The sequence below is a fragment of the Lytechinus pictus genome, chromosome 2 (genome assembly GCF_037042905.1).
Source record: "Lytechinus pictus isolate F3 Inbred chromosome 2, Lp3.0, whole genome shotgun sequence".
NCBI lineage: Eukaryota > Metazoa > Echinodermata > Echinoidea > Temnopleuroida > Toxopneustidae > Lytechinus > Lytechinus pictus.
Genome location: NC_087246.1, coordinates 1,765,189 through 1,791,806, shown reverse-complemented (window position 1 = coordinate 1,791,806; position 26,618 = coordinate 1,765,189). Strand labels below are relative to the sequence as shown.

Genomic DNA, 26,618 nt, shown 5'->3' with positions numbered 1-26,618 from the left:
AAGGAGTGATTAAGAGATCTAAACCTGCTGCTTAATAAATATTGAAATAATCACAGATTCTCAGTTGACATTTTGTTGACTGCTCTCCTGAATGCAGCATTGTTTCCAATGACTTATTAACATCACATAGGCTGTTTTTTTTTCAATAATTTCTCTTACACTTTGACAATGAATAAACAGATTATTATACCATAATTGTTTAATATGAGCACAACAGTGAAGAAATTTTGTGAAAGTTGTTCTAAGGGCCCCTAACAAAGTAATAACTAAATACTAGATACAGAGCATCTGTAATTTTTTTCTCAGGAACAAAATACTCTTACAGGCCCTAATTACTTGTAGACTTCAAAATGAATCACAAACTCTGATTTGTTGTTTGTATTTAAAAAGAAATTGAAACAATTTATCCTAAAATAAGTATGTGATCCAGGCATTAGCCAACATCTAAATAAAGAGCTCTTTTGTTTTACATAATTTTCATAGTCTATTCTTTATACATTTATGCTTCAAGTGAACTACTACTTGCAAGTTTCTAGGGCATAAATGCAATGTGCATTGATCTACGTTTATACCAATTTCACTGTAATACAGCCCAAATATATCTATGTAAATAGAATACTTGATAACATAACCCAATCCCCATGTTCTAACTTTCAGATCCTCATACTTCACTTTTGCAATTATGTATATTTGTTTTGAACTGTACCAGTAATAATTTATAGTTGCAAACTTTCTTTATATTTGAAAGTTGCTTTGTTGTGATTGTGAAACATGCAAATAAAAGATATAAATATAAGTTTTCACTACGTCTACTTAACTAAGAGATCATCCATTGATAAATTCAAGGCAGAAATAAACACAAGAATTTCAGATAGTTCATTATTTTTAGAAGAAAGACACTAAATACAATTACACATTGATTGCGTTATAATAGTAGGCATACATGTAAATGTAAGAACATTCACCTCCATATGAGACTATAGACAGTGATGCAATGCAATGTCTCAAATATATTTTACAAAAATCATGACAAAAAGAAAGACATTTATGAAAAAGATGATAAACTTTTTTTTTACTCACCTCTCTTCTTTTTTCTAACTTCCCTTAGCCTGGATCTGATCTTCTTCCTCTCATCAAACTCTGTAGCCTCCTCCAACTAGTGAGATAGAACAAATGATCATCATCAGTCTTCAACATCATCATCACTGATACCAGTAACCCCATGCCTCCCCATCTCATTCCACTCCCTCTCTCCATCTCTCACCCTTAAAGTGTTAAGTCGGGCGATCCGACACTTGCATCTGAGCTCTCTTCGGCATCAGCACACCCTTAACCAAAGGGTCTGCAGAGACGGGGCGAGAAAAGCATTTTGGCGCAGGTGCGCTTACGGGCCAGTAAATTTCCTTAGGTGAGCCAGATGTGTTTACTAATTTGTGCAGTTGTACTACCATCTCTGGCTTGATAAAAGCTACAAACTATTCTAAACCTGATGGAAATTTCCCAATGTTTTCTCCAAAGCTTTGACTGTCTTTGGTATAGGTCTTTAATTCTATAATAGCAATTAGGAACATGTGTTGATGAACCGGTAGGAGGGCATAGGGGTAATAAGGGGGGTAGGCAGGTATTTGGATACCGGTATATATATAGAGACAGGTATGTATTCAATCTGACTGTATCTTAATATCATGACTCCATATTGTTTTGTAACATAGGTGGGTGGAACATCCCCTCAGCATGATATCTATGCTTCATTTAACATTCTACCATGGATGAGAGAGAGAAGGAGGGATAAGAAAATAGGATCAGTACGTGGAGATATGTTAAGGGATTAATTACCTGGTAAATCATTATAGTAAAATGACCTTACATTGATTAGTTGGTTCCTAGTTCATACGCACTTTTGGAATAAATACCAATACATGTTTAATATCTGACAGTTTGAAAATGTTCCAACTATGGAAAATGTAGAAATAAGTTTCAATTTCATCATCCAATGATTAACATAAACTTTTCACAATAATTCTATATTCAAACTATCTACTTAAAATGTTTTTGTTTTACCTTTCAAAGAAGCATTTGTATACATATTTATATATATAATATATATATGTATATATATATATATATATATATATATATATATATATATATATATATATATATATATATATATATATATATATATATATATATATATATATATATATATATATATATATACAGTGCGTCCCAAAAAAACTATACACTTTTGAAATGGGTGCCAAATACAAAATATATCTTTTTGGGGAAAACACTTACATATATGGAAGCCAATAAAGTCAACTATCAAATGACACTAAAACGTTGGAAAATTATTCATGCTTGAGCGAGCACTGCCCACTGAAACAAAGGTTATGAAAATTAGGGTGGGCAGGAATTAGTTGAGGGTGTTTTGATAAATCAATGATCAAGCATTATCAACTTAGTTTTTCAGAGCAAATTTCAAGAATTGTTAAATTGAAATTTAATGCATGAGTGAACATGAAATACAATTTTTCACTTTTTCAAGTGGATCGCAGCAATGTGTTCATGGAAGTCAGAATAGGGATAGGACTTAGGTGGGGGAAGTAGGTTGACGGGATATGGGTCAACAAAACACTTAACCCCCCCCCCTCTCTCTCTCTCTCTCTACCCCTTTCACCCCTCCTGAGAGACTAGCCTTTGCTAGGGTGAGCACGAATTAGCCTTGGCAGTTTTTTTAGAGGTGAGTCCTTTGGAACTTGCAAAGTTAAGGGTGTTATGCTAAATTACTGATGAATTGAGATCAGTTTTGGTTTCTTAAGCAAATTTAATGAGTTATTAAATTGAAATGTAATGCATGAGTAAACAGGAATTGTAATTTTAGTGTAGCATTTTTAGTTTATTATTTGGATCTTAGCAAGTGTGCTTGTGAGAGTCAGAGTAATGTGATGGTACCTGTTACATGCAACATGTGCAAGGGGATGAGATAGAGTAAGACTGGGTAAAAGGGGCATTCTTCTTTGTGTTCTCTTACAAATTACATGTCATGCACTCATCCCCGCCCTCCACCCACTTTCTTTCTCCTGGATGGTATCTAAAACTTAATGCCAAGTGACTTATGGTTGACGGGTCTTTCTTTTCCATTGAATGATTATTAAGAAATTGACTAATTATGATGATTCATAAAATGATTTATTGAAAAAGCTGAATGTTTGATAATTTATTGATAAATGTGAATATTGATTGATCACATTGATTGAGTTGATTTACTAACAGATTGTTGATTGAATGATTGATAGGTAAAAGTTGATGACCTAATTTTCAGAATTTATTATCAAATTGACAGTCCGCTCTGCACTTAATGCGTACATGTAATAACAATCAGTCTCAATCTCAACAGGAGGGGGGTGGGGGAGGGACGGATCTGTAGGAGGGAGGCTAAACGTTCTGTTGACCCTTTTCCCATCAGCTTACTTCACCCACTGAAGTCGTTTCTTACACCTATTCTCCGGACTCCATTGAACACACTGCTGAGATCCACATTGTAAAGTTAAAATGCTGCACTAAAGATTGCAATTCACGCTAACTCATGCATGGAATTTCAATTTGATAATTCATGAAATATGCTCTAACAATTTAAATTGATAATGAATGACCATTAATTCATCGCAACACCCTCAAGTTTGCAAGTTCCAAGGGACTCGCCTCTCAAAAACTGAAAGAAACCGAAAGGCTAATTCCTGCCCACCCTAATTTTCATACCCTTTGTTTAAGTGGGTAGTGCTCACTCAAGCATAAATAGTTTTCCAACATTTTGGTGTCATTTAAAAGATGACTTTATTGGCTTTCCATATATATAAGTCTCTCCCCCCCAAAGTGATATACTTTTTATTTGGCAGCCATTTCAAAAGTGTATAGTTGTTTTTGGGGACGCACTGTATATGGAGAGAAAAACATGACAAACAACTACACTACTAGTTTAGAATAATTTCTATTAAAGATGTAAAATTTGCCCGGCATTTGAATTCTACTCATAGCTAACTGATGAATTATCTAGCTAATAGGAGAAAGTATTTACATATGGACACTGTTAATGACCCCTACATGTCTTTGCAACTGATTGATCTCATTTCATATCACAATGTGTATTGGGATATCAATCAAAGAATTGCAATATTAAAATAAAGCTCAGATTGGGATTGATCTAAATTGAAGAAGTAAAAAAAGAGAGTTTTAGATCAATTACAATTTGAGTTTATAATTTTTGTAAAGACTGGGCCCTTGAATATTATCTGACTGAGGTAACTATAACCATGATGAACATCAAAACTTATATCGATGATAAACAAACACATTAATGATTTCTGTGTAAACAGATAACATACTGTAAGATGTATGCTGAAAGTCACCAGTTAATCCAAAAAGGATTATACTTCATTTTCAAATAATTTTTTAGAGAAAGTTCTACTCTTTCAGATTAATCAAAGAAAGTTTACAAAAGTGTTATATTTGTAGCCAAAATAACTGTATCTTGCTATATTACAAATAACTTTAACTGGCAATCAATACGTGAAAGCAATTTCAGTTAATATTACATCTTCACAAATAAATTTTACATACCATTTTTTCAAGGGCTGCTTCATCGTCTATCTGTTCAATCGGCGCCATGCTGTCTTTTAAATTTGAATTCTGGCAAAAGATGAATCAAAATGAAAATACATTTTAAATGATTATCTTTATGATAGAAAAATCAAGCTAAATGATTGTGAATGAATAAGCAGTGTGTGACCTTCAATTCTGAACAAATAATGATGAAATATTGGCTTACAATTCCAAAACCATGTAGGCCTATGATACATAATAAACAACAAAAATTAGATCCGATCCATTCACATTAAAAAAAATAATGATGTAAATAAAGATAATGAAATGAACATTGTTCAGCTCAAACAGAGGTAAAAAGATTTTAATTGAAATGATTAAAATCTATTTAACTCTTTTGAACAGAACAATGTTCATTTCATTATCTTTATTTACATCATTTTTAACTATCTGATTTTTTCTTTATCATATCTTCTATTCTTTCATACAAAAAAATCCAATACAAATAGACAATTCAAGGATTTATTATTTTGGGGGAAACAGGATTTCAGACATGAATCAGTCATAAACTGTACAGAAAATCTATGAAATGTTGAAGGAAATAAAAAAAACATGAATAAGAGTTAATGCACAATCATTGGTCTTTGAATCCAGACTTATGTGTAGCCTAATAAAATACTATCAAATCCAATGCCTTCAAATAATGTATGAGAGCACATAACCCTTCTACTCCCCCTTCTATGGTATATTCTACCAGCTGCTAATACTGGTATAATGATACAGGTGCCTCCCTCAATCAAAGTGGTAGTAGGCATTCAATTTAAATAATTCTGATGCATGTGGTTTGAGAATGATAGAGAAAGTGTTATGTCCAAAATATGTCATTTGTTAAAGTATAATTTTTGTAGTATTAATTAATGTTTCTTTTTTATATATAATTTTTAACCAATAGCATTCTAAAACCAGATGGTCTCGAGATAATTAAGAAGTCTACGCGTTAACTTGACTAACTCAAGATGAGAAAATTATCTTTCATATATAATGACTAAAAGATGATGAGAAATAAAAATGCATCAGATAGCAATACATTCTGATTTCTTACAAATTTCAATATTTCTCTCTATAACTATGACTATCCCTCCACCCACCCCTTAACTTTCCCCTTCTGACACATCTTGACTCTATATGTTCCCTTTTCCTCTTCCCTTAATCTTCTCCTTTATGTCCAATTAGTTTTGCTCTTTCTTTCTAGTTCTTCATTTTCAATTCTTTCTCCTGTGTCTCTCTATCTCTCTCTCTCCCTCTATCACTTTCTTTTTCTTTCATCCATCCACTCCCTCTTTGTTCCCTTCCACCTATCTAAAGTGTTATTAATCTGTTTCATTGACACTGCTTATCACTACTAATTAACATGTTCAGTTCAGATCATCCTAGCATGATATACATACAGAACAGCAGGTTTATATCTCATAGCCTTCTCTCAAAGTGCACTGACAGTTATTAAACCTTGCTAGAGATATATATACAAGCAGTCTTCAGCTAAGCTGGTAAGGTAATGGTTCTGTATTTGGAATCTGTATTACCCCTCCACGACAACTAAGGATGCATTCCATTTTTTTTTTCTGAAATGACAAGACTAAAAAAAAAGACTTAACTACACTAATATTGATAATGACATTTTTTTCTCATGATTTCTTTATTGTAAGCAATATAAATTTTTTGTATATTTTGGGGGGTATTTGCTTCCTACAAAGACGTGCTCTAAGTAGTGCTCTAAAAGAATTATCCATCATAATTCACTTAAAAGTCTCATGTATAAGAAGATGATAAAACCATCTGATATTGAGGGACCCGTCCTTATACTGACATGAGTAAACGCAGTTTTTACTTCAGTACATCATCTGACTTAAATCATCATGATGATGATATTATCCATTTTGAATTTCTCTTCTCTTGATAAATCAAAATACTAGTAACAAGATATTACTTAATGCTCTATACTATACTATTCAATACAACCTAATTCATAATTCCAGTAACACAATTTCAAGTCAAATTCATACAAAATTGAATGGATTTATTCTAAGAGCTGGAATACAGCCTGTCAGGGGCATCGATCCATTTTTCAGATTGGGGGGCAAAATCATGAATAAACGTTCCAAAGGCGCTCGATCACACAAAACGAACAAACTCACCCACACACACCCCTACACCCCCACAAACATAGGCCTATATTATATATGCATATATATATATATATATATATATATATATATATATATATATGACTCATGAGAAAGAGATATATATCTCACCCTCACCAACAAATTAATGCGAGCGTGAAGCGCAAGCTGAAATTATTAGTATACTGACATGAAAACAGGAAAAAGGTACCTGTTTAGGACTGTTTGTAGTAACTCATGAGGGGGATAGATATATCACTACACAGATAATGTGAGTGCCGAGAGCGAGCTGAAATTTCTTTATATTCTGACCTGAAAGCTTGTTATTGTAAGCATTTTGGTACCAATGATTAAGATGGGTATCTAGAAGAACAATAGATGCGAGCGTGAAGCGCGAGCTGAAAATTTTGATATTTCGATCTGAAAAATGACAGTTTAATGGACGATTTTTAATAAAGAACAAGATATATATCCAACAAAAGATTATTGCAAATCGAAGCGGGAGTTCTTTTGAGGTTGAGAACTGAAAAAGGGACTTTCTATTCACCTATTTAATCATGAAAAGTATGGGTTTTCTTCCTACAGAAACGGATGCAAGCACGAAGCGCGAGCTGAAAATTTTGATATTTCGATCTGATAAAAAGAGTTTAATGGACGCTTTTAATAAAGAACAAGATATATATCCAACAAAAGATTATTGCAAATCGAAGCGGTAGTTCTTTTGAGGTTTAGAACTGAAAACGGGACATTCTATTCACCTATTTAATCATGAAAAGTATGGGTTATTGCTACAGAAATGATGCAAGCGCGAAGCGCGAGCTGAAAATTTTTATATTCCAATCTGAAAAGCGGACATTTTGAGCATGATTTTAAATAAAGAACTAGTTGGTATCTCGATCTCGCTTGCTGATTTCCGTGTAACATTACAATCTTATTTTATTTTTAGTTGCACATGCGGCATTATTGGGGGGGGGGGCAAAATGATGTTTGCCCCCAAAAATTTTCATTGGTGGGGCGATGGCCCCCCTGCCCCCCCCCCCCCCCAGGATCGAAGCCTCTGCAGCCTGTATACTCTTTGAAGATTTAAGATAGAAAAGTATGCACTTACATGACTCAAACATTTTGACCTCCAATAACTTCACACCTGAAGTAAGTCTCATGGTCAAGTGTAAATAAATACAATCCTAGCATCACAGATATATTGGATATATCACATTGCATATTCCCACACGAATGCTCTTGACAATAGTAAATGAGTTATAATACATCTATCAAGAATCTCAAGTTAATAACTGAGGGAGGGATATCGCTACCCAGGTGGTGGTCACGGTTCAGGTTTACACACCATAAAGGTGATATCATTAAGGAAATATAGACAGAATTTGGGAATTGTAACATGACGGAATAGCATAATAAAGCAGTGAAATAGAGAGAGAGTATCTAATAGTGACTCACTATTCACTAAATCATAAAAGAATGATAAACCACAATTTCTTTCAATCATTTAGATAAAATCACAAATGGGAAATATATAGTAAGATATGATATGAATATTGGATAAAATGAAGATCATAAATTATAGAATGAGCCATCCTAAACTTATGACCACTATTTTATTGCTATTAATTAAGGTAAAGAAATTTTGAACATTCTGCAGCATTTAAAGGTAAATTCCAGTTCTGGTAACGATCTCAAAATGACTTTTTACAGAATCTAATATAATGACCACCCAAGTGTATGTTTGTATGAATAAAAAATATGTGCCAAAGGATTCTGGAAGAAATTGTGTAATTGCTGAGAAATAAGCAAAATAAGCGCGAATTCGGTCACTTCCGTCGGGTCTTTATTCCAGCAATAATAATACACTGTCCCACGTGTGCCTATCTGTGTTGGCGATCTTCAGTGTGATCGTATTTCAGCTTAGATTTTATGATTTCACAAAGTTCAGTTTATGTAACTGTACCAGATCTAGATTCACGATGATATAGTCATACTTAACCTTGGTTTTACAGACTTTCTCACGAAATTAGTGTTTTACTGCAACTACTGTAATTTAGCTTTAAGCAACCATAATCACTGTGTTCATATCTCATGAAGATGAATAAGTTGCAAATGCATACGGGGTTATGGGATGACATCCAACCCCCGCCCCCTCCCTTTGCTATTTTTATGTACTGAAGAAAAAAAAACAGGAAAAAAAGAGAAAAAGGGAGAGGAAAGCATAAAAGATGCATCTCGGTCATATAAATGTATAATACCATTATCAATTGAAGGGGGGAATAATGAGACCTTTCGGTTGTCTTTTCAGTGCATCCTACGAAAATATCCCCACACCATCCCTGTTAAAGAGTCTAACCATACATATGTTTATGTTTGTGTAAGATCTGTTGGCTATAAGAGACTAAGAATTGTACAATGGGTTCATATCTCACAAAGATATGTAATACAAATGCTGAAACCATAATCAACCCTACATTATATTGAAATTATTGTGAGGAATGAGACAAATTCCATTAAACTATTCAACCATATGCATGAATGATTGTTGTGATAAATACAAAGCATGAGGTAACATGATCTCATAGTTGACTGTCAAGAGCCCTGGAGCTGGTTCCTAGAAAAGATCCAGGGATGCATTATCAGGTTAGCTTTACTTGGAAAGTCAATGACACAATACATCTACCATCTACACTGTTCCTTTCTTCTTTAATACTTTCTTTCCTCTATGCACTTAATTGGACCCTTTACTTCTCTATTTCTTTCTCTTTCTCTACATTATTTTTATTCTTTTGTTTGTATTAAATTCAATCTCTTCTCTCTTGTTCAACCTCACTAGTAATGTTTGCTTACTTGCTCTCCCCCCTTGATTTCTTCTCGTTCTGATTTCTATCTCATTATTCACTCTTCTCTTTTTCTACAAATCTAACACCTAGAAAGAGCCATGGAAATTTAGAATCCTGTATTGCTCAAGTTTCACACTACCAGTCTCCAACTTGAAATGAACTTTTTCACATATGACTTTATGATTCAAAGAAAATTCTTCGGAAAAGGATATCAATACCAAAATCATTCAACCAAATGTGATCTATTTGACACAATGAACTTAATTTACTGGATTCTCTTCCAGCAAAGGTGAAAATCCGATCCAAATAAAAAAAAATAGTTTACAAGATTAGATTTGGGAAAAGTAACGTTATATAAAACTTCTTAACACAGTAACATCTAAACTTTGTTTTAGCTTTAAAACACAACAGAAAACAGTTGGAGAATCTTCCTACATGTACATATAATAGTAAAAGGCTATCAAATGTGACAAGGTGGACATTACTTTAGAATAAACCTGTAACTAAATCAACAAGGAAAGAATTCAGGATTCAAAGAGTTAAATGATCATCAAAGAAATCATGTCTACCACTAATGACATCTTGGCAATCTGCCATTCCAGTATGAAAACAATTTTATGACACTACTCTAGCTATCTCCAAGAGACAATCCAAGACCAAAACAGAGAGATGGCAGCAGGCAATGCTGAAGGTTCATTCTTAAACTTCTCTTAGACGTCATCAAACCAGTGATGTCAAATAAAAGTAAACAAATATACTTTTATTAGATAGGATGAGTCACCCAAGTATATAACAGCATACAGTCATGTTTTCTTTACCTCACAGCCAAGCTTTATATCTTCACCTATTACTAATCTGAGTGTGGTAATCAGAGAGCTGGGCCAGTTTGCCCTGCCAAGTATTTACCCCTGTACACACCATCTATCATACCATGGTCACAGCTTAACCTCTATTTAGTCTGACATCATCAGGACACTCAGGGATATACATTATTAAATGTAACAACACTTGAATATGAGGCGCCGAATGTACCAATATTATATAGAACAATTATTTGTTATATAATCATTATTTATTAAATAATAACTATTATTTATATATAATTTACATTTTATTTGTAAATAACTACTATTATATAAAATATCATTTCTAATTATTTATATATAATTCCAAGTAATACTTCATTATTTGTAAATAATAATAGTTCGACATTCCATTATTTATAAATAATGATTATTTGTTTTTCATTATTTATAAATAATGATTATTTGTTTTTCATTATCTATAAATAATGATTATTTGTTTTTCATTATTTACAAATAATGATTATTTGTTTTTCATTATTTATAAATAATGATTATTTGTTTTTCATTATTTATAAATAATGATTATTTGTTTTTCATTATTTACAAATACTGATTATTTGTTTTTCATTATTTATAAATAATGATTATTTGTTTTTCATTATTTATAAATAATGATAATTGGTTTTTCATTATTTATAAATAATGATTATTTGTTTTTCATTATTTACAAATAATGATTATTTGTTTTTCATTATTTATAAATAATGATTATTTGTTTTTCATTATTTATAAATAATTTGTTGAGTTTTCCATAATTTATAAATAATGATTATTTGTTAAATAATGAAAACGTCTACTTCATTATTTATAAATAATTTTTTCGAGTGCACCATTATTCTCATTATTTATAAATAATCATTATTTAATGTTCGAGTTTTCCATTATTTATAAATAAAGATTATTTGTTAAATAATGAAATATCTACTTCATTATTTATAAATAATAATTTTGTTTCAATATCCCATTAATCATTATTTATAAACAATTTTTACAGTTTGCCATTATATACAAATAATCATTATTTATATACAAATAACCATTATTTATTAAATAATGCCATTATTTATTAAATAATGCCATTATTTATTAAATAATGGAAAACTCGCTATAACATGCAAATGTGGGACCGCCCATGATATGAATATTCATGATGCGATTTCCTTTTTCGTGATTTTTCTTCACAAATTTTTGTCCATTTCCTCTTCATAATGACATTTCTTGAAGCAATTTTCTAGGGATATGGTCTGATTGTAATATTCTTCATTTTCTATATAACTTCGTCTTCGTAGAAATATCAAAAAGTGTAATTTTATACGATTTTTCCTACAGTTCACAATCCCCATAGGCGCGCGTGTACGGTAGGGACAACCGGTGAATCGACGGAGTGCTCTTCATCGAAATACTACGTTGGTTGGTCCCCCGAAGTGGCGGGCGGAATTTAGCCCGAATCCTCGATGGAAGTCGATCAAGTGCACATGAGCTGAGAGAGTGAAATATCAGTGTACTTGTACAGGCCCTTCTACTTTTTATAAATATTTCTTGTTGCTTTTTTTGTTAAGTTAATTTTTCCTGGTGTAGAGATAAGTTTCAGTTCTAATAATGCACTTCAAATACATTTTGGAGTGTCTGTTTGAGGCGTTTGGGGCGATTTCACCCCAAAATGCTCGCAACGACAATACGGGGGCATGATCTGACCCCTAATTTTTAAAAACTTATTTTTCTATTGAAAATTATCTCAAAATTCACCAAAAGTGTGCACGAAAGCCTTCGTATTTCACTTTTAAAACTCCAAAAAGTGCCCAAATGACAAGCTTGGTCGCTTCGCTGTGTCGCATTCAACTTGAAAACGTTTACGCGTCTGCTTCGATATATCCCCCCCCCCCCCCTCCTCCGAAAGAAATTCTGTATACGGCCATGCTCTAAAGAGCCTGGCACATTGATTTATGTATACTTTCATTTTCATTATTTTTATCTCATTATCAACATGGCCTTACGCAGAATTTTTTCCAGGGGGGCCGGAGCATGACGCGCGTAAACTTTCTCAAAAAAATCTTGAAAGCGAGACAGCCACGGGACCAAGCCCAAATGACAAGCTTGGTCGCTTCGCTGTCTCGCTTTCAACTTGAGAACGTTTACGCGCGTCTGCCCCCACCCCCCGAAAGAAATTCTGTGAACGGCCATGCTCAAAAGAGCATATGGCACATTGATTTATATGTACTTTTCATTTTCATTATTTTTATCACATTATCATCATGGCCTTACATAGAATTTTTACCGGGGGGGGGGGGGGGGGAGCAGCTAGGACACGCGTAAAGTTTCTCAAAAAAAATCTTGAAAGCGAGACAGCGACGCGACCAAGCTCAAATGACAAGCTTGGTCGCTTCGCTTTTTCAAGATTTTTATGAGAAAGTTTACGCGCGTCCTGCTCCCCCCACCCCCCCCCCCGGAAAAAATTCTGCGTAAGGCCATGATGATAATGAGATAAAAATAATGAAAATGAAGTATACATAAATCAATGTGCCAGGCTCTTTAGAGCATGGCCGTATACATAATTTCTTTCGGAGGAGGGGGGGGGGGGAAGCAGACGCATAAACGTTCTCAAGTTGAAAGCGACACAGCGAAGCGACACAGCGAAGCGACCAAGCTTGTCATTTGGGCACTTTTTGGAGTTTTAAAAGTGAAATACGAAGGCTTTCGTGCACACTTTTGGTGAATTTTGTGATAATTTTCAATAGAAAAATAAGTTTTTAAAAATTTAGGGGTCATCATGCCCCCGTATTGTCGTTGCGAGCATTTTGGGGTGAAATCGCCCCAAACGCCTCAAACAGACACTCCAAAATGTATTTGAAGTGCATTATTAGAACTGAAACTTATCTCTACACCAGGAAAAATTAACTTAACAAAAAAAGCAACAAGAAATATTTATAAAAAGTAGAAGGGCCTGTACAAGTACACTGATATTTCACTCTCTCAGCTCATGTGCACTTGATCGACTTCCATCGAGGATTCGGGCTAAATTCCGCCCGCCACTTCGGGGGACCAACCAACGTAGTATTTCGATGAAGAGCACTCCGTCGATTCACCGGTTGTCCCTACCGTACACGCGCGCCTATGGGGATTGTGAACTGTAGGAAAAATCGTATAAAATTACACTTTTTGATATTTCTACGAAGACGAAGTTATATAGAAAATGAAGAATATTACAATCAGACCATATCCCTAGAAAATTGCTTCAAGAAATGTCATTATGAAGAGGAAATGGACAAAAATTTGTGAAGAAAAATCACGAAAAAGGAAATCGCATCATGAATATTCATATCATGGGCGGTCCCACATTTGCATGTTATAGCGAGTTTTCCATTATTTAATAAATAATGGCATTATTTAATAAATAATGGCATTATTTAATAAATAATGGCATTATTTAATAAATAATGGTTATTTGTATATAAATAATGATTATTTGTATATAATGGCAAACTGTAAAAATTGTTTATAAATAATGATTAATGGGATATTGAAACAAAATTATTATTTATAAATAATGAAGTAGATATTTCATTATTTAACAAATAATCTTTATTTATAAATAATGGAAAACTCGAACATTAAATAATGATTATTTATAAATAATGAGAATAATGGTGCACTCGAAAAAATTATTTATAAATAATGAAGTAGACGTTTTCATTATTTAACAAATAATCATTATTTATAAATAATGGAAAACTCAACAAATTATTTATAAATAATGAAAAACAAATAATCATTATTTATAAATAATGAAAAACAAATAATCATTATTTGTAAATAATGAAAAACAAATAATCATTATTTATAAATAATGAAAAAACAATTATCATTATTTATAAATAATGAAAAACAAATAATCATTATTTATAAATAATGAAAAACAAATAATCATTATTTGTAAATAATGAAAAACAAATAATCATTATTTATAAATAATGAAAAACCAATTATCATTATTTATAAATAATGAAAAACAAATAATCATTATTTATAAATAATGAAAAACAAATAATCATTATTTGTAAATAATGAAAAACAAATAATCATTATTTATAAATAATGAAAAACAAATAATCATTATCTATAAATAATGAAAAACAAATAATCATTATTTGTAAATAATGAAAAACAAATAATCATTATTTATAAATAATGAAAAACAAATAATCATTATTTATAAATAATGAAAAACAAATAATCATTATTTATAAATAATGGAATGTCGAACTATTATTATTTACAAATAATGAAGTATTACTTGGAATTATATATAAATAATTAGAAATGATATTTTATATAATAGTAGTTATTTACAAATAAAATGTAAATTATATATAAATAATAGTTATTATTTAATAAATAATGATTATATAACAAATAATTGTTCTATATAATATTGGTACATTCGGCGCCTCATACTTGAATACAATATAATGAGCTTTGCAATTCTCTATTTGAATTATGCAATGATAGAGAAAAAGGATACAGATTCACGAAGTACCAAAATTTCTACAAGATTTAAAAAAATTATACTAAAACTTGCTTCAAATCATTGTGTGTTATCTACATTCACAAAATGCAAAGCATATATCATATTCAATCTCTTCACTTCATAAATATAAAGAGAATTAACAGATTATCAATACCAACAGAATATTTCATGTAAGATTGTGTTAGCATATGGAATGAGAAAGGTGCCATTTGATTATTTTCAGGCTAAATATAGGTTTACATGATTTCCATCAAAACAAAACAAAACTTATTTCTCATATTCATCACTCTGTACTTATCATTATGCAAAGCAGACCGTTTTTTTAGCATAAAACTGTATGAACATCTAGCTTGAGTCAAACCATTATTTGGAATAGGAGGTGTAACTATAATCTCGGTAGATGAGATCTAATGTGATAGGGGGATGCCCGCCTTGTCACTCCCTATAGAATCCACATGTCAGGAATCTATGGTATTTGCCTCTCAGTTCACAGACTATAACCTTGATAGTATGTGCTAAACTATGCTTTATCTCAGTCGAAGTGTTGCCAATTTATATTCAAGATATCGAATGCATGCTAGCCATGAATTCTAAGGAATTAACTTAATATGGGAATAGTTTAGAGACAAAAATTAACTTCTTTCTGAGATGCTAAATTTTTAATTGAATGAAATCTAAAGATATTAAAATTTATTATGCCTGAGCTTGGATATAGTATGTTAACACTTTGAGAAGAGAAATGCTGAACATGTTTAGTTCTGAAATTGAAAGAAACTTACTGACAATATAGCAGCTAGCACTAATTCATATCAAATATACAGGTATTTAGCAATATTACAAGAGATCACATTATCTGCACATAGGGTATTTAACCTTTTATCAGTTATAGGCAATATTAGAATAGATCTTTTAGAATTCTGATAAACTAGATATTTATGATATGATCTTTATAAATCATCATAGAAACTGATGTATTTGTTTTATAAGACATTGTAAGTGAATAGACTTAGTATTATATCAGCTCAAGACATTGTAAGTGAATAGACTTAGTATTATATCAGCTCAAGACATTGTAAGTGAATAGACTTAGTATTATATCAGCTCAAGACATTGTAAGTGAATAGACTTAGTATTATATCAGCTCAAGACATTGTAAGTGAATAGACTTAGTATTATATCAGCTCAAGACATTGTAAGTGAATAGACTTAGTATTATATCAGCTCAAGACATTGTAAGTGAATAGACTTAGTATTATATCAGCTCAAAACTTTTATAAGACATTGTAAGTGAATAGACTTAGTATTATATCAGCTCAAAACTTTTATAAGACATTGTAAGAGAATAGACTTAGTATTATATCAGCTCAAAACTTTTATAAGACATTGTAAGTGAATAGAGTCTTCAGCTCAAAACTTTTATAAGACATTGTAAGTGAATAGACTTAGTATTATATCAGCTCAAAACTTTTATAAGACATTGTAAGTGAATAGACTTAGTATTATATCAGCTCAAAACTTTTATAAGACATTGTAAGTGAATAGACTTAGTATTATATCAGCTCAAAACTTTTATAAGACATTGTAAGTGAATAGACTTAGTATTATATCAGCTCAAAACTTTTATAAGACATTGTAAGTGAATAGAGTCTTCAGCTCAAAACTTTTATAAGACATTGTAAGTGAATAGACTTAGTATTATATCAGCTCAAAACTTTTATAAGACATTGTAAGTGAATAGACTTAGTATTATATCAGCTCAAAACTTTTATAAGACATTGTAAGTGAATAGACTTAGTATTATATCAGCTCAAAACTTGGAGGGGGATACTGTACTGACATTATTTATGACTTGACAGTGAGTTTTGTTAAATGTAAACAAGGGTTACTATTTCAGGAAACACTATCAGAAAGATATTATGGATTTTCAAATAGCTCATCTTAAAAGCAAATCAGCTGTTCCTGAAAGGGCAAAGGTCAATGATAGGCTTTTAAAATAAATGTATTGTTATAAACCGAATGAAAAACAATTTATTAATACACAAAGTATACGCACATTTCTTTTCTAGATCAAAAGAACTGGTTTTAATTTCAAAGAGTATTACAAAATTGAATAATTTCCTGGGTAGTATTGTAATTATAAATTGAAATCTTTAGTTCATTTCAAATATCGAGGTAAGACTATATTTCCTTCTTTGTTGCTGGAAAGAGGAAGTCACTGTTACACATTGAGAATAAAGCAAACCATCTTATAAATGATAATAATAAAAGTTGTCATTATATGTTTGTTGACATCCATGATACTCAGTTAACAATTTCAAGGTGCTATATTGATCTAAAACATTTATAAATGGATCTAATTCATCCTCGGGAAAAACAATATTTTGTATAATAAATATAACAAAAGCCGATTGAAACAATTTCTGTACATAATAACAGGTCTTATATGAATGTCTAACAATTTATGCAATGGATTTTCCCCCCATTTTTAATGGCTTTAATAATATAAGTGGATAAATACTGTCAATCAATCAATCAAGGGTTTTGTATGCCGATGAATAAGTGTTTCCATTCATACTCAAATGTGGGATGATTTACAACTTAGAATCAATCACAAACATGTATACTTTTTTTAAACAAAGAGAATATTGAAGAAATATAATAGGCTAACTCATAAATATATATGTTGATGAAAGTGAAGCTTAAATAACACAGAAATTAAATCTGATTTCAGTCATACCAATCTTTGTTAAAGTATGTACATTAATAATCTAGATCAAATAGTAGCTGGTTGAATTTTCTGATCTATAAACTGACATTAAATAGCAGAATAATCAGTATCATTGATTATGTTTTTTACACCAAATGATCATGCAGTTCCCATGCATTATGTGCTGGGTCAATCCACTACTCAAATCTAGGTGTGATGTGAGAGAAACTGTGTAGGAGAAATATCATGTATTTCATCCATCAGTATAAATATTGGACATTAATAACTGAAATATTTATCAACATCTCCTTAAATTCACTGAAATACTTTCATCACACCTTGAATTCACTGAAATACTTTCAACACATCTCCTTAAATTCACTGAAATACTTTTAAAACATCTCCTTAATTTCATAAATAGGGTTACCGTAGTTACCCTTTTTCTTTTTGCTTTTATTTATTCACCCAAAAACAGCGGGTAACCGGCAACAAATATTGTGTTCACTTTTTCTGAAATATTCTGGACTTGTTTTTATAAAGGCATAGTCTGAATCAGTATCATGTTAACATTGATGATAAAGCACAAAACTTTGATGTTCAATTAGATGTGTATATAGGTAGTGACCTTTGATCATAGAGTCCTCACCATTTTAGATGTGATCAAATGTGCATACAGTGTAGACTTTAAAAGCAGCACCAAAATAGTCTGGCTATTCTGGTCCCCAAGACACCCTTTCACTATAATTTTGAGAAATATTTCACTATACTCTCCACCCATATCAAGGAAGTGGTATTGGTCAATACAATTGGACCTTGACTATTGATATTTACACTGCTTTCTGAGGATTCTGTCTGTGCAATTAAACCCTTGCATTTAGTTTAACGATAGCTGCCATGAAAGCCCAGAGGGGGATTGCAGACATCATACAGAGATGGTACAGATGTCTAGGGGCCTTTCATTCTAACCAATGCTGTCATATAAAGGTAATATGGTTAAGTGGAGTATAGTACCCCAGATAATATCACCTTAGCTGTTTCTGAATGTGTTCAAGTTAATAAAAGTTGAAATCAATGAACCACACAGGTATGTTTGCGCCACAATCTATTATTCATGTGACACCAACAAATCTTGGCCCCGTCTTACAAAGTATTGTGATTGATTTGATCAACAACTATGGAAAGCCAGCAACGTCAACATCTAAAATGCATGTTTATTCATTATTCTTTGTATGTATAGGTTATTTATACATTCATTGTTTTCTTGAAATTCAATGTGTTTCTCTTTGTTTACAAAGGAAATTTTGCAAATTTCCTGTAGCAAAAATTATGACACTGATGGATTTCCATAGAGTCAAATTGGTTGGATCAATCGTAACTTTCTGTAAGACAGACCTTGGTCTCTAGGTTAACCTGACTAGAGGATTATATTACAAAGAGTTAAATGTGAATTAAGAGTCATGTTTAAATGATGCAAGCATTTTATTTAACGCATAATCTGAATGATGGATATACCTGACCACTACAGTGATGTGTTGTGATGTGCAATTGGGAAAAGTACAACTTTTTGTCAGACTTAAATATTTGTGACACACTCCCAGGATTAAGCTCGGGACTGCATTCATTTCACAAGGTCCATTATTTCAAGATTCTAAATATTATTTGCAACAATATGTAGCACTTTTCCTTAACCATACATATTTACCCAAAAGTAGAATAGCAGAGTACCGCAACTTTCCAAGTAAACTACTGCTGCTTATTTAGTTGCTTAACAGTAATATTCTCTCAGCATTGAGTCTGGTTTATACACCCATTTGTAGTAGTTCTAGATAATTTATTTATCCATGCATAGACAAATCTCCCTCATCCTCATAAGATATGAAACAACTCAATACATGATGCTATCAAGCTTGCACGGTATCCAGTGCATAGACCAGGTTACACAACTTGTAAGCTACATTGATTTACAATTAGGAAAGCTAAGTTCTATTAAGCCTGTCTCACACTATGAAATCGCATTTTGCATGAAATAAGAAAATTCCAAGAAGTAAATTATTTTATTTAAAGTTTGGCATATTGTAAGGAAAACTAAAATCATATTTTTACTTTGCGGTAAATCCTATGGTCGGAATAAAGTCCAAATCGGCTTCAAGTCGCAGCCGATGATGACATCATTACGATTTGGAATTGATTTTGTTTTTATTCATTCAGGGATGCTCTAACTGGACTGAATTTCAATTTCAGTAGTCATACCACTATTTTGAACTCTGATCTGTAATATTTTATTAGTTAGAATATCCATATCAAATGTTATCACAATTAATTTGAAATTCAGATCAAAGAAAATCGCATAGTGCGAGACAGACTTTACACTGTCGGCTTTAAACTATTTGGCTATCATCGACTCATTGTCAAATGCTAAACATGAAAGAACACTTTGTTGATATTCTTTGAATGGGATAAAAATCATATTATAAAATAACATAAATCATGCTCATCTCAGTGATTTAAAAAAGCACTATTACAGTTTCTTTTCCTTTATGGACAACAAAGTTATTCTATTAGGACATTATTCTGCTCATGCACAAATTGTAAATTTTACAAAACGGCTTATTTACTTGTATATATGATACATATAAACTCAAACTAAACCACCACCATTGACATGTTAGCAATTCCCTTATGTTATATTCATAGCTATGACAGACAAGCTTGTTGACTGCATTCCAATGGAAGGAGAAAGGTAAAATTCACATCTCTGATCCTTAGCTATGCACAAGTACATCTAGGCCTAGGGAAATATGGTAGTTGCGTCTCTCAGATAAAACAGCTGATCTTTAGACCATGCACTCAATGCTGTTATCATAAGAATCAAAGAATGTATAGCTTCTTTCATGAGTGTGTGGGTGGATCTAGCATATTCACACTGATACACCTAGACCAGGGACCAGAACCTAAGTAATAAACTAGTTATCAACCAGTATAATTTGTGATAGCTTAACTTGACCATTTTCATTTCAGGTAAAGTTTACTGACATAAGTAAACATAGCAGTATTATCAATCAGATTATTATCTAAAATCAAAACATGCTTACCTAAATATAATAGTTTAATAATTCTCTTAAGATTAATGAGTACCATTAAAAGAAATTAACAATCAAATAATTACAAGAGTAGAGTATGGCTGGGAAGAGCAGTGCACAGGTTTTCTGATAGAGGGAGGATAATGACTTAACCCTAAAAAGCCCTCGACGCTTTGCGCTATATTTCTGAAATGCAAAAAGATAGCGCCGCAAAATTTTATGAATTTTTTCTTTCAAGTCTCGCGCACATTTTTAGACCAAATTCGTGACATACGTGTAGAGCATCGTGACGCAACGTGACTTTTAGAGGTATCAAATAATTCTAGACCAGCCCCTCTTCTACCAATACTCTTTCTTCCCCCTTTCTCCATTTTTGGAACTCCCTCCTCCCCCCCCCCCCCTTTAACTCCTCAATATTTATAGGGGGAGGGGGACTGATAAGTTGCTTGGTCTCGGTAGGCAAGGCATATTAACCATCCAAATCAGAGGTGGGTCCCCTCTCAATTCTGCATTAATTGAGATATTCATGCTTCTATCACTCCTAATATTCATGGAATTCAGCAATACTGCCAACACATGTGAACAACGCATTCAGTACTTGGAAGAGAACAGCACATTGAGGAATTCAAATGATGCTAAAAGGTCTTATCTTCATAGCAGATGATGACAGGCATCACATCCAAAAGCTTAGAGGTAAAATGATGTTAACTAATATACGCCCTTACTTAGACTGGATGTCCTTCTACCGCTGAATGCATAACACTCTGTCATAGTCAATGTCATGTGACTAAACAACATTCCACTAGATGGCTAAATTGATATAATGGTTATCAATGGTTCGTTCATATCTAATCATGATAACAGATGAAAGGAACTACAGGTATTTACCAAGGAACAAGAAAGAAAAGTAAAAGAAAGTCAAGGAACATATTTCTGCCTGTATTGGATGAATAAACATATTACATGTTTGGAATGGTGATGGGTATAGAACGAATTCACACCCATTGATTTTGTCAAGATACAAAATATAAGAATCAATGAACTTAAATTTTGATTCCTTTCCTTCAAAGATTTGTCACCTGAAAATAATTATCTACTTTTGAACTGAATGAGTTGTTTGGTTGAATCTGTTGGTTTCAATCATGAGAAAGGGGTTGTTGGTTCAATCCCCATCCAAATCATGTCAAAGACTTACAAAATGAGACTTGTACTGTCTAGCTAGGCTCTTGGCATGTCAAAATGAATAAGGGTAATATTACAACGTTATTAAGATATTATGTAGAAGCCAATAGAAGTATTAGAGACTTGTAGTCAAAAGGTATAGAAGGAAAAATATCACTTTTACATAATAACTCAAATAAAAGTTATACCTATTCTTTTATAAAGTATAAAAGTAAAATCTATAGTTGTACTGGAAATATGTCCATTTTATTTCTACAGTTAACTCATGATAATTGCCTTGATGTAAACTTAAAAACACCTTTCCAAAAGATTTATCCTAGAGTTAGGATAATGCCTAAATTCAACACACTGGAGACAATATTGAAAGTGTTATTGGCTTGTTTGCTGTTTATTATTTACTTTGGATAGTAAGGTAGAAAACAGTTACTATTGGTAGATATGATGCAACCAACTGCATACACTTAATGGTGATCCAATGGTGATCCAATTTGATGAAAATGTGGCCATATTATGAGTTGAATTATAAAAGAGAGACCCATTATTACAGCTCACACCTCATACCACATGCGTCCAGCCTAGCTAGCACCTTGGGCTCCACACCTATCATCTCTACCAATGATACTAAGAATGTTATGATGTCAAGATTGACGTCAATGAACTGGACGATTCTCTCACTGGTTAAACTATTGAGATAGATGCGAAGGGGGAGGGGGGGGGTCTTCTCTGACCGGAACCATCGTGATAGATGCACCAGGGAAGGGAGGGGGGTCAATGATTGGTTGAACTATTGTGATGCACCAGGGAGGGGTCTTCTCTAACTTGTTAAACCATAGCGATAGATGCATCGAGGGGGGGGGGTCTGACTGGTTCATCTTTTGTAATAGTTGCACTGAGAAAGGGGAGTTTGTTGAACTATTGTGACAGATGCACCTTGGAGGGGGGATGGTTCACTATTGTGATAGATGCATTGGGGAGGGGGGAGGGGTGAGGGGGTCACCATTTCTGACCAGTAGCACATGCAATTGTAAATGATGGCATGAATGAACATTGCAAAATCAATAAATAATCTTATCAATAATGAGAGGTAAATAATTTCATGAAAAATAATGTTTATGACCATGGTAATGCATTGAATATTAATCTCCCTCTCAAAAGCAAATCAATTTCAAATAAACCTGCCCTATGAAATCATTCACTAGTTTGGTTCCTTAGAATGAATAAAATAATCTGCATACCATCACTCCCATGCTTTTGATAAAAATTTGAATAACATTCCAACACAAACTGAACTACATGTAAATCCCTATAAAACAGATTCAATATCACTGACTGTATACATAACATATTTATTGGCGGTCCTATAATGTAATGTTGATGTAACCTGTGCGCTATTATGAATCACTGCAGACAATAGTACAGCATCCTAATGAAGGGGATACTATAGCGCAGGGTCATATTTCAGAGCACACCCACTTGACAGGTAAAATACGAATTAATTAAAAGTTACAGGTACATCTCATTACATATTTATATCTGTATTTCCTATTTCAAAATAAATGAATCCAAATGTATATTTTCATCTTAATTTCACTGCTTTGTTTCATTGATTTTATTTTATATTTTATCATTTCTCATTCTTCCATGATTTCAACTTTATCATTTTCCCCATTTCATTTAAAGGCTACCATTCATTTATTGACCTTTCAACTTACATGTAATGTTTATGTTTCATATTCATCATTTCATGTTTTGTATGCCTTGAATGTATTCTGTTCAATATAACAAATTGAAATCTGAATCTTATTGTATCATGCCTTTATCAATTTATCTATTAAACCATTTGTTCACTTCCTAATTTATTCAGGATTCATTATTCATTTATTCATTTTTTTTTAAAGTTTATTTATTCATCTTTTCATTTAGGTACATAATAATTTTTACCAATACAAAAATGAGATAAAATTCTGATTAGCCTCCAAAAGGATGTAAGGGAATGATCCCATCAATGTTTTCATCAATATCATCACATTATTAAATTTGAAATGAAAAAGAGGAATCCCATGTGACAAATAATGATAACATTATTAAAATAAACAATAATCCTGTTATTTAAAGACATTGAAAATAAACAATTTAATTTATTTTAATAAAAAAGAGATATGATTAGCATGGTAATACAACTCTAAAACCCTAAAACCAACAACAAAGTGGAATGAAATGCATCAAAAAGGTTTACAAACAGTAATTTTGTGAATATTTTGTGACCATTGAGTTAAGAGAAAATCGCTGTTATTGTATCATTTTCAAATATTAATCTGAGATCTAAATTTCACTATTTACAAATTACCATTGGTATTGGTGAGACTTTATGATTGGTCATTTCAAATTATGACTCAAATGTTAATCCCTATTAAAAGTAACTAAATTAGTTTTATTTTTTAAATAAAATAACAAGGAAATTGTAAAAGCTGTAACAAGAACTGGAGTTAAACAGAATCGCAGAATAATATCATTGTCAAATAATGACCAAGATATGTTCCTATTCAAACATACAGTACATCACATGGATATTAAATCATTAGACTTACGGTATATTATTCTCAAACTATAAGTCATGTGTTCATATTATATTTAGGAAAGAGAATGACAAATTTTAATCTAAAATATTTACCAATCCCTTTAAACGAAAACTTAGCTCAAATTATAGCATTAAATAGAGATCTATTTAATTTAAAGGCTTTTAAACAGCAAGATTAAAAAAAAGTTTTTTATTTCAATGATGGTTGACCTACATAATGTGCCAGTAATTCTCATGATGTACTTTTAAAGAATGTTAAGTATGTCATCTAAAAGCCAACTATGTAAAGTATCCACGTTACAGACCTATCAAGGATGCATGGCTGAGTGTTTCCATAGCAACCATTCAACTCTTCAACTCTACTCTAGGTTTCTTATCCTCAAATCAAACTCCAAAAATTGGCTCATTAGATTCCTAACTCTGATCATATTATTCACATCTGTTTGCTTTTACATGTATCTTAGAATTTTATTCCAAATTAATAATAATTTTCTCCTTTTTTATACAGAAATGTATAAATGTACTAAAAAATATAGAGCTTGGGATGAAACAGAGTTCTCCAGATTGAACATAATAAAGTTGGGGGCCGCGAAAATGGGGCCAGCAATCCCCCTTCCCCACATTAAAAAAAGTGTTCGAAAACATCAGAACGACCATCTGATTGTGATTTTTTGCATGGTCAGCCCCCCCCCTACTGTCAAATAAAGAAATCAATTTAATCACTTCATTTTCAATTCTGGATTGCCAATATTCACTTTACCATCGCTTGAAGATTATGAATGTACACTTGACTTTTTAAATTGTAAGAATTGCAAGAATGAATACGACATTGAAAAGAAATAGGTCAGTTAATTCAATATGCTGATATAATTACTCAGAAGGACAATAAAATACACAATTATCTTTTTATTAGCTTTCAAAAATCAATGTCTCTGTCTCCTATATCAGTCTGACCTATTTTTCTGGTGCAATTGAAAATTCAAATTGGAAGGTCTGAAATGTGGGAATTAATGCCTATTTCCCTTATAAAAGGCAATCCAGATTTTTAGAAATCAAAAGAAATTACCATCACAGCTAATCACAACTCAGAAGATGGGGTGATGTGGAGGTCTTGTTACACCCCCCCCCCTTCTTTGTTTAATGTCACTTTGATAGTTAAGAATACAGAAATAATGGCAGATACACAATAACTTGGTTTATAGAAAGACTAACAAGATAACACAACAAAGAAATAAATTTGCAATAGCATTACTAATGACTGTTAGGCATTAATGTCAAACATTCATACTGTCATCATGTTGGTTTCCGATTACTCCCCATAATAAACAGAAATTAATGACTAAATCTCAACATTTTCAAGTACATGGATTCATAAGAATTATATCAAGCTAAGGAATAATTGATATAGATTATATCAAAATGATCTGAACTTAAATGATATCAATAAGAATAAAATATCATCTCATATGACCACGGAGCAACTGATCGGTTAAGATGTAATAACATACCTTCTAATGAGTATCTCCACTGATAGTCTAACACAAGAATATAAAATGAAGTAAATCCTTTTACTACCAGGCTATAATGGAGAGCAGAAGAGCTTTTAGGCTTGGGCTTTGATAATGATGATAAAACAAACAAAGTACTCAAAATATCTGACTTCTTCTTGAAACACCAGGATATGTATCCTCTTCTATAACTCCTCCAAAAACCACAAAAGTCTTAATTTCTCTTTAGAAGTGATGCGATCCGAGAGAACGGGATGGAAGTGGAAGAAACGATAGAGACAGATGCAAGAGAGGAGTAGTCTGTTATCACTAGAGACAAGAAGAGGAAGGGGGGTTTAACCTTCAAAGACTAGTCTGTTACTAGTATAGGTGTGGTAAGTCTATTATGAAACTGTTCTGACCCTATTCAAATGTGATTATTCTGAACTAGACCAGCCACTCAACCAAAACAATTCTCAGTTATAACCATTAACTATGATCAAATAATTTCTTGTAAAGTTCACATTTTCGTGCATGAAGTGAAAATGAATATTTTACCACATTC

The 26,618-nt window shown here is 32.1% G+C and overlaps 1 protein-coding gene across 4 annotated transcripts in view; it reads right to left on the bottom strand.

Moving 5' to 3' along the window:
* The window catches only part of LOC129255024 (smoothelin-like), a 28,157-nt gene extending 23,472 nt beyond the window's left edge, over positions 1-4,685 (bottom strand). For all 4 annotated transcript variants that reach the window (XM_064107067.1, XM_064107069.1, XM_064107073.1 and 1 more), the window contains exons 1-2: positions 4,621-4,685; positions 1,081-1,156 (exon numbers count right to left, since the gene is read on the bottom strand). In XM_064107067.1, the coding sequence (XP_063963137.1) occupies positions 1,081-1,156; positions 4,621-4,668 (124 nt within the window). In that variant the 5' untranslated portion in view covers positions 4,669-4,685. The remainder of the gene's footprint in view (positions 1-1,080; positions 1,157-4,620) is intronic.
* Positions 4,686-26,618: the final 21,933 nt, after the last annotated feature.